Source organism: Anser anser, assembly GCF_964211835.1.
Source record: "Anser anser genome assembly, chromosome: 1".
Classification (NCBI taxonomy): domain Eukaryota; kingdom Metazoa; phylum Chordata; class Aves; order Anseriformes; family Anatidae; genus Anser; species Anser anser.
Genome location: NC_139720.1, coordinates 194350705 through 194369176, shown reverse-complemented (window position 1 = coordinate 194369176; position 18472 = coordinate 194350705). Strand labels below are relative to the sequence as shown.

At 42.7% G+C, this 18472-nt stretch overlaps 1 protein-coding gene across 1 annotated transcript; it reads left to right on the top strand.

Moving 5' to 3' along the window:
• Positions 1–594: 594 nt before the first annotated feature.
• FDX1 (ferredoxin 1) lies at positions 595–17577 on the top strand. Its single transcript, XM_083810795.1, has 4 exons — positions 595–949; positions 6458–6582; positions 10298–10427; positions 15051–17577. The coding sequence occupies exons 1-4, from the start codon at positions 777–779 to the stop codon at positions 15163–15165; spliced, it is 543 nt and encodes a 180-aa protein (XP_083666921.1). The 5' UTR covers positions 595–776; the 3' UTR covers positions 15166–17577.
• Positions 17578–18472: the final 895 nt, after the last annotated feature.

The window sequence follows — 18472 nt, the reverse complement described above, 5'->3', positions numbered from 1 at the left end:
GCTGTCCCTCTGCTGCTGCCTGGGATTTAGAAGTTGATATTCTGCCAGAAGAAACAGCAGCAAGGACCTAGGAACTTCTCTGTGATCCTGTGTGGCCAGCCCAGGGGACAGCTGAGACCTCTGAGCCACCAACACCACCCCACCGCCACCACCACCATCACCATCACCACCACCACCACCATCACCATCACCACCACCATTGCCACCAACCCATCACCACCACCAGCATCACCACACTATCAACACCACCACCAGCATCACCACCAACCATCACCACCAACCATCACCACCACGACCACCATCACCACCACCACCACCACCACTACTACACCACACCACACCACACCATCACCATCACCAACACCACACCACACCATCACCACATCACCATCACCACCACCTCTTCCCTGCCCAGAACCACAGATCCCCATCCGCCACACGTCAGGTTTATTAAACCACCATTGCGAATTTAATAAGAACTCCTTGGGCCAGCAGACCCTCGAAATCCCTCCCAGCCCCAGCCGGGGACGACAGGAGGACACGCCGGGCTCTGAGGGACCACCCTCAGGGGCCGGCCGGTGCAGCGAGCGCCGCCCAGCACCATTACGGCGCAGCGCCGCGCACTTTGCGTAACCCCCGCCGCTCCCGTGGCGCCGTCCCCTCTCGACGCCGTCAGCAGTGGGCGGGCAGCGCGCTACGCAGGCGGCGTAAACCCTTACGAGAGTCGCCGTAGACGGCGGCAGCACTGGGACTTTGCCTCCTTTCCGTGCCGCAACATGGCGGCCCCGCCGCCCGCCCGCCTCCTCAGCCTTCTCCGCGCCGCCGCCTCCTCCTCCTCCTGCCGCCGCTGGCTCCTCTCCTCCTCGCCGGCAGCCGGGACGAGGCCGGGCTGCGGCTCCGCTGCCTTGTTGGCCCGGCCCTTCGGCCTCTCCGCCCGGGCGGCGCGCAGGTAAGGGCGGCGGAGCGGGCACGGCTGAGGGCAGCGATCGTTGGGCGGCGGGGGCGGCCCTGGGCACCCGCCCCCGGTCCGTGATGAGCCCGGAGGAGCTCGGGGCAGGGCCCGGCCGCGCTTCGTCTGTCAGGGGGCGGCCCCTTGGTGACCCCCGGCCGGGCTCAGGGGGCCGTGAGGGGGTTTGGGGCCGGTGTATTCTGTTGTTTTTTTTTTTTTTTTTTAATTTCGTAAGGTTGACTAAATCGGTGGTGGAAGCGCAGCACAGATCTGAAGATCTCCCCTGCTTGTGGTACAGTTTCTCTTTACCGAGGAGCACATACGCAGATGTGCAGGGCCCCTCCTGCCCTCAGCGTGTGCTGTGGCATGCTCGAGCCCTGTAGGCACCAATATTGCACAGTCCACGACTACAGATTTGCAACACTACACGTAATCAGAAACTTGTTTATGCGTGGCCTCCGAGACTGTAGCCTGTGTATCCAAAGGTGTGAGCCCGCAGGTAACTTGCAGTATTTAAAATACACTTTTAAAAGGCAAATTAACTTGGTTGTCAGAGGAGTTTCTCTGACTAAGAACAAAACCCACAGTGGGCTGCCCAACATCAGGGCAGCCTAGCCTGTTTCCAGAGGGTTGGGTAGTGCCCTCGCCATCAAAGTCGTTTCAGCAGTTTGGTTTTAAACAAACGCTCCTGTAGGTGCTCTTCACTTTGTGCCAGCAGATACTTTTAATCTTTTAATACAGAGAGACAAACAAGCCTCGTAGTTCAGGACTCCTGTACAAGGCGTGTATGGTGCCTGTTTAGGTTGCTTCTCTGAGTGACTCTAATGCCTTAATAAATAGGTCTCCACTAACCTGCCGAGACCATCATTAATTTTGAGGTCACTGAAAAAAACAAAACAAACAAACAAAAACACTTTGAAAAGCATTGTCAGAACTCTAAAAAAATATTAAGTTATTGAGCAGGGTAAAATAAGATGAAATGGTCTACTGAAAAGGGAAGACATTTCCTTACCTAATTGTTATATAAGACCAAGAATCCCTCAGGTCCTTCACACAGACTGAATGCAGGCTTGTAAACAGACCGGCCATCTATTCACACACATTGCACAAGCATACCCGCAAAAGAGTTCGCACAAGCAAGCATTTCAAATGTATTGTTTAAATAATACGTTATAATCCAGCTAAATGACTTGGAAGGAAAAAAACTTTTGGTTTCTTTCATACATTAGTAGTTCCTCAATTTACATGCAAGTTATTTTTCTCTCGTCATACCTTTATTGGTTGAATTGGTTCCTGAAATTTGTATAGTCAATGTTAGTCCAGTAAAAACATTCATGCCTCGTTGTTTTTACATGTAAAGTTACCTGTATTTATGTTTAGAGGATGAAGACCTAAACAGGTAAAATTGTCAGCGGAAGAGATTCTTGTGAGCAGAGGTTTCCAAAGGGGGTCAGTGGGGCATCAAACATTATGTTTTCCTTCCCAGTTTTGTTATGTATCTTCAGCCTGTTTTCTTCCCCGTTTCCCCACCTTTCATTTTGTGATGAACAGTAGTTATCTAAGAATTCTTTATAGCAGTTTAGATATTTAGACAGTATTTTTGGTGTCACTATGTAATTGCTGCATGTTTAAGGACTAGTTCAGATTTGTAACTTCCATATTCTAAGACTTCTGTAATAATTTAATGAAATTCTACTGGCAATTAGGGCTGTTGAATGAACCAAAAAAATCTGGAAATAATGGAGTAGGTTTCTCCACGTGCAGCAGAAGGATGCAGTTATCTTTTTTTGTTTGTTCGTTTGAAGGAATATAGATGGTACTCGGAAGTAGTGGCTGAAGATGCAGAAGGGCACCTTTTTTAAGGGAGGAGTGGCGGCTGTCAGGATTCTTGCAGTATGTGTCCTGTTTGCACAGGAGGGACAGCGAACAGCACTTACAGCTCTTTGGTGCTCTTCAGTTTGTTTGCAGCATGCTTAATTTAGGGTGTCTTCGTTCATGTAGGTTGGTAACAATGGTGATAGGACTGTGGCAACCAAGTGAAGAAATGAATTTTATTTTACAGGCAGCTTAAAAAAAAAAAGAAAAAAAAAAAAAGAAAAAAGGTTCAACTAAGCATGAATTGGGATGTTTTATGCAAATCACACAAAATACGTTTGGTTCTTTCTGGTAATCCTGAGGCTATTTATGCTTGCGCAAGACCTGGCATTTGTTTCACGTTAATTTTCTGTGACTACTTTGCAGGATGGTGTGTGTGGTTCCCACCCCCCCATGCAAACGATGTCTGGGTAGCCAAAAGCCATGTTGCTTGAAACTCATAAGCCCTAAATATCGTTTCATGTAGATGTGGTTTTTCTTTTAATGGTATCTCCCAGTCATCAAAAAGGTCTGCACGGTGTGTGTTTTGAATGTCTGACTGACCTGATTATTTATTATGTACATCCATTTCTGAAAGTATTTTCACCAGTCAGGCTCATGCACAGTAAAGCCTCGGTGACTTACACTTTTTGAATTAAACTTTTTGGCTGTGGGAAGAGTAGTGAAGGTGGCAATAGCAGAAAAACAGATCCTACTGGAGGACTAAGGTATCTTTAATGTTGTCACAAATAAATTTCAGTTTCAGTTATTAACCCGAGTGGATTAGGCCCTGCAGAAGAGATTACTTCCCATAACGTTCTTTAACAAAAACTGGGGACTTAAAGATGGTGCTTCCCTTGTCCCCTGCCGCGTGCAGCACCGGTTGGGCGCGCACAGCCACGGTGCTGTTCCACAGCTGGCCGGAGCTCGTCTAAGGTTGTGGCTACAGGGCGGGGGATCCCGTTCCTGTTTCTCATTTTGTGGTGGGCAGTGGCCCTTCTGTCAGTTCCGTTTGCTGGGTTAGCTCAGAGTACTTCGTTTTTGCGGTTGGTTTTCGGCCAGATTAGCAAAATGAGTTCACTTGCAGTTATATTGGCCTAAGAATGATGCCAAGGGAAATTCAGAGTGGGGATCACAGAATCATCTAGGTTGGAAGAGACCTCCAAGATCACCGAGTCCAACCTCTGACCTGACACTAACAAGTCCTCCACTGAACCATATCACTAAGCTCTTGGATGCCCCAAACCATCTTTGTGTGTTAGAAAGAGTTCAGCCTAAGCTGATCGTGAAACTTCCTCATAAAATTGCAGTAACAGTTGTTTTAAGCAGCTGTAATCGGTAGGTCTGACCGTGTCCCTGTTGTGATGTTGGTGTGGCTGCAGGCCTCTGAAGGCCAGCTTTCAGCCCGTCTTCTTGCCACCGTGGTTTACTGGGTGACCATGGGAATGCTGGCGATGCAAGCAGCCAAGGAGGGGCAGGAGGACCGTTCTTCTCGTGACGCTGTGGTGTTATCCCAAATTAAAGTGTAGTCACAGATAGTTTCAGATATGTTTTGAAAAGTGGCTTAGGGGGGAAGATGGCTTACCTTTTACAAAGGTTCTTGTCATCTCGTAGGATTGTGGCCAGACATCTCGCTATCTGGTCCATGTTACTGGTGATCGCATTATCCTATAGTAGAGGAAAAGGGTGTGTTTTGGATACTGAACAAATATTTAGTGCTTACCATGGCCAGAGGATGTCCATAAATGCAGGCACACCTGCGTCTCCTGTTAGGATCATGTTTGTCATATTGACAGAAGTACTTCAGTGTATCAGAGGGTGTTTCAGTGAGCTCTGGAAGAGCTTTTTGGAGAACTTTAAAAAAAAAAAAACAAAACAAAACTGTTAGTGGTTTCCTTTGGCTGTGTGAATAGGAGCCTATACCTTTCCGGATGCAATCTAAACCCATCAGACCTAAACCTGCAGTGAAGCTGACGGTTGGTGAAGGTGGTGGATGTTGCACTAGCATGTCTGAGAAGTGGGTGCCCATCTCCTGGGTTGTGCTGTGGGAGGTGGTGACCTGAACAGAGGGGCGGGAAGAAGAGCAGAGTGGTTACTGCTTAAACCTCCTCAGGATGGCTTGCTGGAGGCGCTCTGGTGACATCACAGGTGTGACTGTGTGACATTAATTACGTTTTGTAAAGATACATCTTCGAAGATTTCTGAATTTTATTGTAGTGCGTGCTCCAGTTGAGCCATGCAGATCTGCAAGGTCAACCCTTCATTATCGATTATCATTTTGAAATGAATTCAGAATTAACAGTAGCCCGTGGCTGTCTCCCAGAGAACGGGCTGCGGGACGATATGACTAGGATTGAGCAATCACTGCACCTCCTGCTGCCAGCTGCCTTCCAGTTGTGGCATGTACATTAAGTCTGGAGCAACAAACGTGTTTGTTTTTCAAAACAGACTTCAACTTTAATTGCTAAAATTACATTTTCTTTTATAGGTGGTTCCAAAAATAATCAACCTACTGATGTTTCAGTAAGGCCACTTCTAAATTTTTGTTTTCATATTCAGTCTTACGAGTTTCCTTATGAGTTTCCTAGGGGGTGACTAGATTTTCAAGCTTGTCTGCTTTCCGTGTCATAGATCACTCAAAGCCCACAATTATTAAAAAGAGTTAGGGTAATACCAAGCATGCTGTTCTTAAACATGGATTTCACATTGAAATAAAGATGTTGCATTAGCTTCCTTTTTTTTTTTTTCCCTATATCTCTCTCATCTCTTAGCAGATTTCTTCCCTGTCTGCCCAACAAGTATTTCTTGTTTTGCTTACTTACTGTGAGAAAGAGAATAGTCTGTTTAAACAAACAAACTCTATTTTATTTACTAGTATGTTAAAAACTTTCCTTTTGCTTTGCATGTGAAACAACGTAACATGAAACACCAAAAATCCCTGTTTTTTCCATATCAAAAACGTTAGTCTTAAGAAATTTTTATGCAGAGTACGAGGGAAAATTTTTCTTAAATATACACAATTGTCTGAAAAGCAAAGCAGGAAGCCTGTTTTTTTGATGCCCATGTCGAAATTTTAATGACCTTTGCTAGAATAAATATTTACAAAGTGAAATCCTAAGAAAACCCACGCTCAAAAAAGCAGAATGCTTTTGGAGTATTTCCATTATTGTGAGGAGAAGTGAATTAAATTTTGGAGTTAATAAGTTAGAATGCCTTAAACTCTAAGCAGAAGTGGGAAGACCTTAACGTTGATCTAGCAGATAATGGTGAGAACAATCAACATTTTGTAAATGCAAAGCAAGAGTCCCCAGAAAGGTGTGAAGAGAAGCAATTAACTGTTTTATTTGGCAAAAATGCAAATAGAGTGCCTAAAATAAAATAGCTCTGACTCTCTGTGGTGAAAGGTGATGCATCGGGATTCTGCGTAGCTTCTAGTGACAAAACACAAATGAAAGGTTTTCTTGTTGTTTTCATGTCTCAGGTACAGCAGTGAACGCCTCTACCTATAACAGTTTGTAAAAGTCAGTAACTTCCTTGGGTTTCTGCACCCTTACAGTGGGTGCTGGTTTCTGTTGTAGTATTAGATCAATTTTTAAAGGTCTAAACAATTTTTGATTTGTTTCTTTGGTTTTATTACATACTTTTCTTTTTCAGCTCAGAAGATAAAATAACCGTTCACTTCATCAATCGTGATGGTGAAAAACTAACGGCCAAAGGAAAACCTGGAGATTCACTGCTGGATGTTGTTATTGAAAATAATCTAGACATAGATGGTTTTGGTAAGTAGATTCCTTGAATACCATATTCAGTGTCAAGAAATCATGGTGTATTACCAGTTTATTCAAAAATATTTATGAGTTTATTTGTAAAACCTAGGTGGACTTTATTTGGATTCTTTTCCCTGTTATTTTCCTGCAGGTACATAGAATATTTTGGATCAAGTTCTAAACAAATTATTTGAGGTGAGCTTTTGAGTGTTAAAGGAGGGCAACATGGACAGAGTGCCATCAGGGTGGAATCTGAAAGATCACAGAATGGTTTGGGTTGGACAGGACCTTAAAGCCCACCCAGTTCCACCCCCCTGCCATGGGCAGGGACACCTCCCACCAGACCAGGTTGCCCAAAGCCCCATCCAGCCTGGCCTTGAGCACCTCCAGGGATGGGGCATCCACAGCTTCTCTGGGCAGCCTGTGCCAGGGTCTTAACACTCTCTTGAGTGAAGAATTTCATCTTAACATCTAATCTAAACCTACCTTCTTTTAGATTAAAACCATTCCCCTCGTCTTATCACTGCACCTCCTGACAAAGAGTCCCTCCCCAGCTGTCCTGTAGCCCCCTTTAGGAACTGGCAGGCCGCTGTAGGGTCTCCCCGGAGCCTTCTCTTCTCCAGGCTGAACAACTTCAACTCCCTCAGTCCTTCATCTCAGAGCTGCTCCAGCCCTTTGATCATCCTCATGGCCCTCCTCTGGACATGCTCCAACAGCTTCCCGTCCTACTTGTGCTGGGGGCCCCAGAGCTGAACGCAGGGCTCCAGGTGGGGTCTCACAAGAGCAGAGCAGGGGGGACAATCCCCTCCCTCACCCTGCTGGCCTCGCTGCTTTTGGTGCAGCCCAGGACACAGGTGGCTTTCTGGGCTGTAAATGCACATTGCCAGATCATGTTGAGCTTCTGACCAACCAACACCCTCAGGGCTGCTCTCAATCCACTCTCCACCCAGCCTGTATTTGTGCTTGGGTTTGCCCAAGATCCAGGACCTTGCATTTGGCCTTGTTGAACTTCCTGAGGTTTGCACTGACCCACTTCTCAAACCTCTCCAGGGCCCTCTGGATGGCAGCCCTTCCTTCCAGTGTGTCGACTGCACCACCCAACCTAGTGTCACCCCCAGTCTTGCTGAGGATTCTCTCAATCCCGGTGTCCACGTCACTGACAAAGATGTTAAATAGAGCTGTTCCCAATACAGACCCCCTAGGAACTCCACTCATCACTGGTCTCCACTTGTTCCTTGAGCCGTTGACCACAACTCTGAGTGCAACCATCCAACCAATTCCTTACCCACCGAGTGGTCCATCCCTCAAATCCATGTCTCTCCAATCTGTAGACAAGGATGTTGTAAAGGACAATGCCAAAGACTTTGTGCAGGTCCAGGTAGAGGACATCAGTTGCTCTTCCTTCGTCCACCAATGCTGTAACCCCATCATAGGAAGCCACCAAATTCGTGCAGCAGGATTTGCCCTTGGTGAAGCTGTGTAGGTTGTCATCAGTCACCTCTTTGTTTTCCATGTTTTCCAGGAGGAAACTGATTTTGCTGGTCACAGAGCTGAGACTGACTGGCCTGTTAGTTCCATGGTTGTCCCCTTTTTTCTTTTTTAAAAATGGGGTTAGGTTTCCCCTTTTCTAGTCAGTGGGAACTTCACCAGACTGCCGCAACTTCTCAGATATGATGGACAGTGGCTTAGCAACTTCATCTGCCAGTTCCCTCCAGATCCTTGGATGCATCTCATGAGGTTCTGTGGGCTTAGGCACCTTCAGGTTCCTTAGGTGGTCTAAGCTGATCTTCTTCTGTAGTGGGAGGTTCGTCACTCTCGCAATCCCTGCCTTTGCCTTCTGTGAGTTGGGCAGTGGGGCTGGAGCACTTGCCGGTGGAGACAGGCAAGAAAGTCATTAAGTACCTCAGAATTCTCCATATCCTGGGTAACCAGGTCTCCCGTTTCCTTCTGGAGAAGGCCCACAATTTCCATAGCCTTCATTTTATCACTGACATGACTGATAAATGACATTTATCATTTTATCACTTGTAGAAGCTTTTTTTGTTGCCCTTGACATCTCCAGCCAGATTTAATTCCATCAGGGCTTTAGCTTTCCTAACTTGATCCCTGGCTGTTCGGACAAATTTCTTTATAAAGATGAAAGATGCCACCTGCAAGCTCTTCTGAGCTGAAAGGTTCTGGAGGCAACACACAAATGGTGTATTTCTAATAGCGTCAGGTTACTTCTGTATTGTCGTGTGATCTTAATTTGTTGTTTGCCTTTTTATAGCAGAAATTTCTGTGGTATTTGAGAGCTGAGTGAAAGAAACGACCAGATACGTGTCACGTCGCAGGGGAGAGCAGAAAGATTGCTGCTTATAAAAAGGACAGGGGTAAAGGAGGCCAATGTGCTGGTGGAATTCTAACTCAGTACAAGGTCTGTTCAAAATCAAAACAGGAGGAAGTTATAAAACGTTTATATTCCGTCAAACTTTGGACTTTCCGTGGTTAGTTCCATGAAAGTTACAGGATTCAGACTGTGCAAAGCCGGCTTTCAGAACAGGTATTTAAACGAACATGAGTTTAAGAAATAATAGTGCAAAGTAAAGCAGGAAATGGAATTACAGTTTGCGTAAGTTAATACATAGCATGGAGCAGTTACAGGAAAAAAATAAGTATGTTAGTGCACTACAGCTTGCAATCTGAGGTATGTTTTATTGAAGTATGAATACATTTCACTGCTAGTAATAATCTTTAAGACAATTCTACAGAATCTTGCTATGAGTTGTATACATTTGGGGAAGAAGAGTTATAAAAACCTGTAACATTGGGATAACTAGCTTTATGTATCATTTTATTAAATGTATCATACAGGCTTTTGACTAGTCTGCCTGGATTCTACAGTTAATATTCTCTCAGTTTGTGTAAGTACCAGCCATTTTAAAGCAGTGTGGTAGGGAGGAAAACTAATGCTGTCAGTAAACTCTAAATAATGTCCAAGGTAAATGTTTGACATACTGTAGCAACCTTTAATTATAACATAGGCTGCACCTGTTTCAATAATGATTTGATAATGAAGCATCACACTAGGGCAGGGGAATAATGCAATGGAATAATGCAAAACTATGTTCTGTGTTTAGAGGGGACAAAATAATGAGGGAGAAATGTAAAATGTAAATCTTACCTATTTACTTCTAGCACTAGGGGGCATCCCACGTGCAGTAATAAAGAGAAGTATCTGTGCATTAAGACTTCGTAAAACTGTTGTATGATTCAGCTGCACTCGATTCAGTTGCTGCTGCTGGCTTTACAACTGCAAAAACACCTTTCACTGTTTAAACACAATGGTTGGTGTGATTTTTTTAACTTATTTTTTACTTACTACTATTTTCCCCAACATTTAGACACTTAAATTGTTGATGTGACAACGTTTACATTATTCAGCCTTTTACATTTTATTAAATTATTTTTCCACATTTGTTTTTATGTACTTGAAGACATGATACTGGATCTTCTAGTACAGCATCATGCTTGCTTTGAATATGTGCTGCTGATACTGTTATGAAGTGTAACAGCACAGTGCTTTCTGTGTGGTTCTTATGATCTGATGATGAATCCCCCTCTTTACTTAAGTAGCTAAAACCTATATATATATATATATAAACCTATATATATATATATGAAGCAATTCTTCTGAAATACAGTAATTTGGAATTTGAGTTTTCTGTTACCTTGCTATTTTCTTTAGGTGCGTGTGAAGGAACGTTAGCCTGTTCGACTTGCCATTTAATCTTTGAAGACCACATATTTGAGAAGCTAGATGCAATTACTGATGAAGAGATGGACATGTTAGACCTGGCATACGGCCTCACAGAAACGTAAGGCACCCTAATGCTTCCCTACATCAAAGAACAGAAAGGAGGGTTTGCGGATGGGGCAGTCCAGTATTCTTAGAATACCTTAATCAGCTTTTAATGAATAGCTGGATTCTGTTGCACGGATACAACCGGCAAGTTTAGCTGTTGTTTTTCTGAATTCATACTGATGTCAGTACAGTTGATGAAATATTCATGACAATACTGTCAGTTTTTGTAAACTGAAGAGTAGCAGTTTCTAGCGCTTGCTCTTTTGTCTGATGCAGAAGCATCAGATACGGAAGTGTGACCAAAACCCCAGTTCCTTCACCAGAAACTTTGCCAGTGCATTCGTGTATGTGAATTTCCTTGTTCTTGTTTCCCTTCTGTTTTCTGTCTCCATCAGTGTGTATCCAGTCAATGTACTTTATGGATATTTTTACATTAGCATTTTAGTTTGGGTCAGATCTTCTTTTCACAGAACCACAAAATGGTTGAGGTTGGAAGGGCCCTGTGGAGGCCATCTGGTCCCACCCCTGCTCAAACAGGAACACCCAGAGCAGGCTGCCCAGAACCACGTCCAGGTGGCTTTTGGAGATCTCCAAAGAGGGACATTCCACAACCTCTTTGTTTTTTCAATGCTATTTTTTTTACGTGCTAGTGAAGTAACCTTCTGTTCTGCAGCTCCCCGCTGTCACATGCCTTCTGACATGGGAGTCACAGCCTCGTCACAGACCTCGTCACTCCGCACGCCTGTTCCTAGGGGGCCGCACTGCTTGCTGGTGTGCACATAGCCTGTATCGTAGAATATAGCCACGGGAGCTATAGGCAGCTACACCGAGAGGTTTCTTAAGCCATTTCCTTCAGGTTTAAAAACAACTGCGTGTTGGAAGTCTTTGAGAATCTTTCCAGTGGTTTCAGAGGGCTTTATACCTGGCCTGTATAGCATTTATTTTTTAATGTCTCTGCAAAGAAGTATTCTGAATTAACTCATTTATCTCCTTGTACCAACAATGGGAATCCTGGACAAATGTTTTCTCTGTAAGGGTACACTTTCTTGAATTTCAGCCAGATCTTAACTTTTTAGGAGGTTGTGAAGGCAAATAAGTAAAGCTGAGAAACCTGTTTCAGCTTCATTTTTTTTTCTTCAACCATCTTTTAGTTAAAGGTTTAAAGCAAGGGTGTCTTACTGAAGAACTGAAAAACAGTGGAAAGCCAGAGCTCTCTGTTTAAACACTATTTTCTCTCAAATTTCTTCAGACTAAGTTAAGTTTTAGACCCTCTGAAGGCACATGCTACTTGTGTCATGTTTTCCTAACATCATGTGTTCTTCCTTGTGGCCAGGGATCTTTCATGTGTGTGAGAGGAAGACTTTTCTGGAAGAGAGTGCTTTAAGTGATTCTCACGTTTGCCATAGCTTCCCTGGTCTCGTGCTGATACAAAGCTTTGCAATGGAGATGTGCTGCCATGCTCTGTCATAAGTCTGAGGATAAAAGTTTTTTTTCTTGTCAGTGACTCTCTGGAACTGGAAGAGTTTCAGCTAGCAGCTGCTGTGAAAGTTAATGCCTCATAAAATGAGGGAATGATTAGAAAGGCTAAAACAAAATCGTTTTGAATAACTGCAATATAATGGAGGTTCCTGAAAGTAAGAATATGAGAGGGGAGGGGGGAAAGTAAACCCTGGCAAATTAAATGTTTAAAAAGAATACTGAAGAAAAAAATAGATGAGAAACAAGAATATTTTTCTAGTTTTTAGCAGGCTGTTTCAGCTAATCAGAAGCAGAAAGGTTGTCTTTGTGAAGAACTAATAGATGATGTAGAAGGTGCACTTATAAATAGATATTTAAAAACAAAGGTGTTTTCTTTTTTTTTTCCCATTGTTTTTTAGTGGAGATGTTACGGGATGTCTGTGCACTGGAAGCTTTCTTTTCAGGGAACTTCCTGAAAGATCTGTGTCTAACTGATGTGTCCGTGGAAGAGGTACTACAGCAAATAAAGATGTAGGAACAAATGGGAAGGGCTAGGTGGTATTCACCCAGGAGTTCTAAGGGAACTCAGTAACTGACACTGCTGAGCTACTGCCCGTGAGGTTTAGTTAGTTGGCTTAAAACACCTAAATCACCAGTGTGATCTCAAAGTCATCTGTGCTAGATTTTACGTAGTGGTCATGTTTGTGAATGACTCGAGAGAAGAGATGAAGAGTAAGATGACGAAACTCGTGTACAGTATTGTGTTACTCTGCAGTAAAGTCAGAAACTGGCTGTGACAGCACCTAGAAGGATCTTACGTGGTTGAGTGATGGGAAACAAAATTTGGTGTTAATAGATGCAGATTAATGCATATGGAGAGGCAGGTGGAACAGTGGTAACTGCATACTTGAAACGGGATGGCAGCTAGCTAAGCCTTTCCAGGAATGTTGGTTTAAAGTTTTTTGTTTGTTGGTTTGTTTGTTTTTTAAAAAAAGTAAATGGATCAGCAATATGAGGTAGGACCAGGTAGAAAACCAGAAAATACTATTACATGACAAAATAGGGATTAAGTGTATCTTTGTATTTGTACAACTCTGACTTCCTGCCTCTTTAAAGAAAAAAAATAGAATGAGAAGAAGTAAAGGGAAGGCCCATTGAAATGGTTAAGGGTGAATGGCTTTCATGCAGGAATTAACTAAATCATTCTTTCTTTTACTGGGGGGGAGAGGGGATGTCCAAACTTCTTAGGCTGTCAGGGGAGGGGGGAATCTGGTTAAAGGTCTATCAAATTGCAAATGCTGTGGATGAAGGTAGTTTGTTTGTCACAGTGTTATTTAGCTCTACCTAGTGCTTTGTTTTATCCTGTAGCAGGCTCAAAAAAAGAGTGTTATTTCAAATTAAGTTAACTCTGTTGTCAACACTGCAGTGCACATATGCAGTTAGCTTTGGTTCTAACTGAAAAACAGAATTGAGCCAAATTAAACCTTGCAAACAAATATCGTAAATTGCATCTCTCTAGGGGATTAATTTTTAAAGATACTTTTATGCTTGCATATTCACAAGTTGAAGTCTTCTGCTAAAATATATATTTATGCATATATTACAATAATTTGAAGCTGATGCATACAGTCACTTACACTGCTTTCAGGTGTAGCACTCAGCCAGGATCTTTAACAGTTGCTCTCTACATACTTGAAAGAGTTCTGTGCACATATTAATGTGGTATCTTCTTTATGATCTCTCTGACTACATTCCTGATTAAATTATTATTCAGCTGGTGACATGGAATATTGTACATCCTTGCTAACACTTAGGTATTCCTAAAAATGAACGCGTATATGTTAAATTAGCTGAGTTCCTTTAAAAAGCTGGGAGTAAGCCTTAGACTCCGATGTTAAAACAGCAAAGAAAGACACTGCACGTTGCTGGACTAAAGAAGCAAAACTGGAAGAGAGGATTCATTGTGTAATAATGTAGTGATTATTGAGATTAAATACATTTTTAAAGTTCCCTATATCTGTCTTACCCAACACACAGACTGCATTAATTCACTTCTTTCTGTGAACATAATGTTTTGATTGGGTCGGTGAATTTGTAGGATCATAAACGTGCTTGTCAGGATATATTCGGGTTTCCGCAGTGTGTTATCATCCACTTGGTCATGTTAAAAACCTGACCCAGTTATCCTCAGCTGTAGTTTGCTTCTTTGTTTATGAACTGGTAAAAAGTTGGCAGGCTTCTTTAGTATATGTAATTTCTGGCAAACACTGTGTTAAGCCTGCAAGGAGTGAGTTCTGAAGAGATCAAATTTTAGACATTTTAAAGACCCTGTAGCTATCGTTTGTACATGTAATAGGGTAGTTAATATGTCCCATGTGGTTCACGTGTACTCTCCATTACCTTATCACAGAGCTTTTTTTTTTTTTTAACCATGTTAGTCATAGGAAGATGCTGCTTCTTAGATACCTGCTTAGGCAGCAGCTATGTTAAGAGGAGGTAAATGGGAATTTTGTCTTGTAAATAATTAGGGAAAAAAGTCTAGAACTCCAGGTAGAAGTTGGTGGGGGAGGTTTGACTTGGATGAGAGCTTTTAGAAAGATACGAGGGATAGAAATGGAAAGAAGTTCCTAATCTCTCAGTCAGGTTGTATGTAGCTTTTTGACAAGCTGTAAAAATTCGGTTAACCTAAGCTGTCAGGTGCGTTGTTCAAGTGCACGTTCAGTTTTTTCAGGCTGTCTTCAGACCCTGGGTGGGTTAGGCTGTGCTTTTACTGAGGTTGTCCTTCAGATTAATTGCCTTTGTCTCTTCAGAGATGCTGAATTCCCCTGGGACATCAAGTGTCTGTCCCTACCCTTGCCTGTGAACCACCGAAAAAGGAAGGGTCACCATCACTGTGTTGCATCAGCAAGTGTGAAGCACTTGGTGTTCCACTTCCAACGTGCTGAAGCCTGTAACCTAAGAATGTCAATCAGTGAAATCAGTGACCGTGACTAATGCCACATATCTTTGCACTGATGCAAGCAGTTTACTACTGGTCTTGATTAAGACCGTGCACGAGGGGACTGTTTCTGGATCACAAAGTGTTTGGGATGGCTGAATGTCCGGGAAGCAGGGCTGGCTGTAAGTACTGTGAGATGTATGACTGGCTGGAGCTCAAGGCGATGTTATTTCCTTACAGATCACGTCTAGGCTGCCAGATCTGCTTGAAGAAATCAATGGAGGATATGACTGTTCGAGTACCAGAAGCTGTTGCTGATGCTAGACAATCAGTAGATATGAGTAAAAACTCCTAAAAGAAGATACCGTAGGAGTTTTAAAGAAGCTTAATTATTTTTATAACTTATTTTTAAATGTATAATTAAATATGGAAACTTACATAATTGTGAGTTATTTTATATGACTATCAATACTAGATTAATGCTATTTTAATTTTCTGTATAGAACCTCCTATATTTTTACGCTTAAGATGCAATAATACTTCTAACCGATCATTGGACTATAAATGTTATCAAGTGTATTACAGATTTCATATAATATTAATCTGCCAAATCCTTTAATGATGTTTGAAAACTGAATCACTTCTGCAAGACCTCTAAAACCCCTGGGCATTGCTGGGTTTCAGACCTAGATCTGTTAGAGAGCACAACTTGTAAGACTGCACGGGGTCTTTTTAAGTGATGCCATTAAAGGTGGTGTGCTCAGAACTAACTCACTTTTTCAGTAATTTTGATACTTCCTTAGCAAATAGTGGATTTTCAGGGTAGGGATTTTACAAACTTTAGGAACTCCTTAGAGATGTGACAAATTCTGTCTCACAGAAATACTGTTAAAATCATAAAATCTAGGGGCCAGTAAAGAATGTGGGCGCCTGCAGATTAACCCCTGCGGTACGCCACGGATGTGGAGATCCACATGGCTTAGAGTACAGGCTTGGAGCTGTCTAACGGGAGAGCACAACCAGAGGAGGTGAGTGCAAATTCTTGCCATTCTCTGAAGCTTGGATGGCTGAGTTGGGGTTGAAGAAAGCAGGGTTTGTCAACATGATGTTTGTTCTGAATCATTGTCTCTTGCTTTTCCTGTTTTGAGCTTGTTCAGGAGGCAGTCTGATGTTAGCTAAGGCATTCAGCGTGAAGAGAGTCCTGGATTCTGTGCCTTGCTCCCAGAATCATTTCAGTGATTGATGTGAAATGACTAGGTACATTTTTTCCATAAAGACGCACTAGGTTTCCCAGAAGGGGTAAGGAGATCCCCGTGGTGGGATATCACGTGGAGTGATGATCGAGAGCCTTCAGTTGGGTCTGGGTTTTGTCATTCTAAAGTAGGGCAAAATGAAATGACGTCTCTAAGACTCTATTAGTTTCTCTTTTTTTTTTTTCCTTTGGCCAAAATAATTAAATGAAATGGCTGTCACTGATACAATAGAAGATCGTAGAAGATTGTAGTTGTTACTGTTATGATTTTGGGCATATTCTTATGTCTAGATCATGTTTATTCACATTTGAATGATCTATTGTATTCATTAATGCTTTATTTGAATTGGTGACAATGACACTTAGACATCTTTTCTTGCATTATTATATTTATGGGAGAGGGGGAAAAATACTATCCAGTGTTGAATATTGGAATTATTTTGAGCTTCATAAAGCAAAAAAAAGGACCTTTTACGAAAAGAAATATTTTCTAGAACTATATTGAAAATAATAGATGTAGTTTGGAATCCTTGATCTCCTCTCTGAGCAGGTATTTCTTTGTTTTGTGGTGATCACTTGGGACCTCCCCCTAAAGCAAGGTATGCTTAATGTGGTCTGCTCAGAGACCTTAATCGTTAGGGGTTTCAAAACTCATCTTGGTATCTCACCTAATTAAAAATAGGACTTAAGAGTTTAAATATCCTGACTTCAAAAGATGAGGAGAACGAGGTTGGGTAGAAAGGTGGAAATAAATGGAAGAAGTGTTCTGAAGATACTGCTGCTTCCTTTGTAACTGCTGTGAGTAACCTGAGTTTAGAAGTTACCCCTCCCACCATCACATAAGGTAAATCGGCTCTCAGTTTGTGTTGCCTTTATTCTGAGTTCATTTACCTACAGCAGTTCTTACTAAATAATGAATTTTTGATTTATTTTTTTTTACATGAGACACAGATCCTTAGCTTCCAAGAGAGAACTCAGGTCATAACCAGATGTACTGTACGTCCTTACATAGGAGAGAAAATAAATCTGAGGTTTCAGTATAGCTCTGGCATTTGGGGTGGGGTGTGTTTGGTTGTGTGGCTTTTTTGTTGTTGTTTTGGTTTGTTTTTAAACTTACAGCACACGGCACTTCTCCTTGTGGGAATCTTATAGTGCTTAACACGGTGTTAAACAAATGTGAAACAGCTATCATGCAAGTTTTCCTTGTAAACCAAGGTGGTTTCATTGTGTGTTTCGTGTGATGGTTGTGTGTGTGTTTCTGGTTAAAAGACTTCTGAGTCTCCCATAGTGTGCTTGTGGAAGGAATTATTTAGTACAGCAAGGCAAAAAAAAAAAAAAAAAAAAGGACACTTCAAACGTCATTTTGAATTCTAGAGGTGTCCCGTAGTGCATATAAATGGAAATCTCAGAAGGCAAAAGAGCCGTCATGTAATCCCCAAGATGTACATCCGGGATATACTTGTTTCCTTATTGTCAAAATGATTTGCAAATAAATCTTATTTTATACTACTTTGACACACCTTGTTTGTATTGATTTTTTTCATCCCTTTGAATGCACTTCTGGGTGTAAAATGAAACTTCACAGTTAATGGTGCACATTCACAGATAAATATGAATTAACGGCTCAGTGACAGGCAATTAAAGCATCAAAGCTAGTTAATTATGTTTATTGTTTACTTCCTTGTCCAAATAAGGATGACGGGTAACTGGCTTGCTAAACGCACACACTTTGTGTTAAAACATCGACTCAACGGGTCTCTCCTGTCTCTAGTCCCCTCAAAAATGAGGAGAAAATCAGAACTGACTTTGTTCCCTCTGTTTCTAAGCTTCCTTATGTGCTTCAGCATGTGCATACGGAAGAAGGCATGGGGTAGAAACAGATCGTGGTTTCACTAGCAGTGGCGAAACTGCCTTCTGATTCCTGCAGCTTCTGTTTGGTGTCTCGGACTAGAAAGGCCCTTCGGGTTTCTTTGCTTCCGAGAGAAAGCTGGGCCAAAACCATCCTCAGCCGAAAGGAAAGGTCTGGTAATCTCTGCTGCCCTCCTGAGCGAGGTGGGGAGCTTGTCTGGGGCTGGAGATGGTGTCCCTTCCCCAGCCCCTCGCAGCCTGGCCAGGCTGGGGGTCCTACCGGCTTCTGTTGTGGACGGGGAAGCTGGCGGCGGCAGTCCCCTCTCCCCATTTCTCAGACACTTTGTGTGCTTGTGGGGTTCTGTTCCTGGTAGTGCTTGGCAGCATGCCTCAGGGGAAGGAGGTGACTCCCGCTTTCACACCACTTCATCTAGTCCTGCCAGGGAAAGTTGTCGTCGTGTGGACTGCAGGCTGCCACCACCAAAGGAAAAAGCAAATCCTACAGGTAAGTTTGTTACTCTTTTCAGTAAGAAGAACTCCTAAATCGTAAGTTCACCAATTT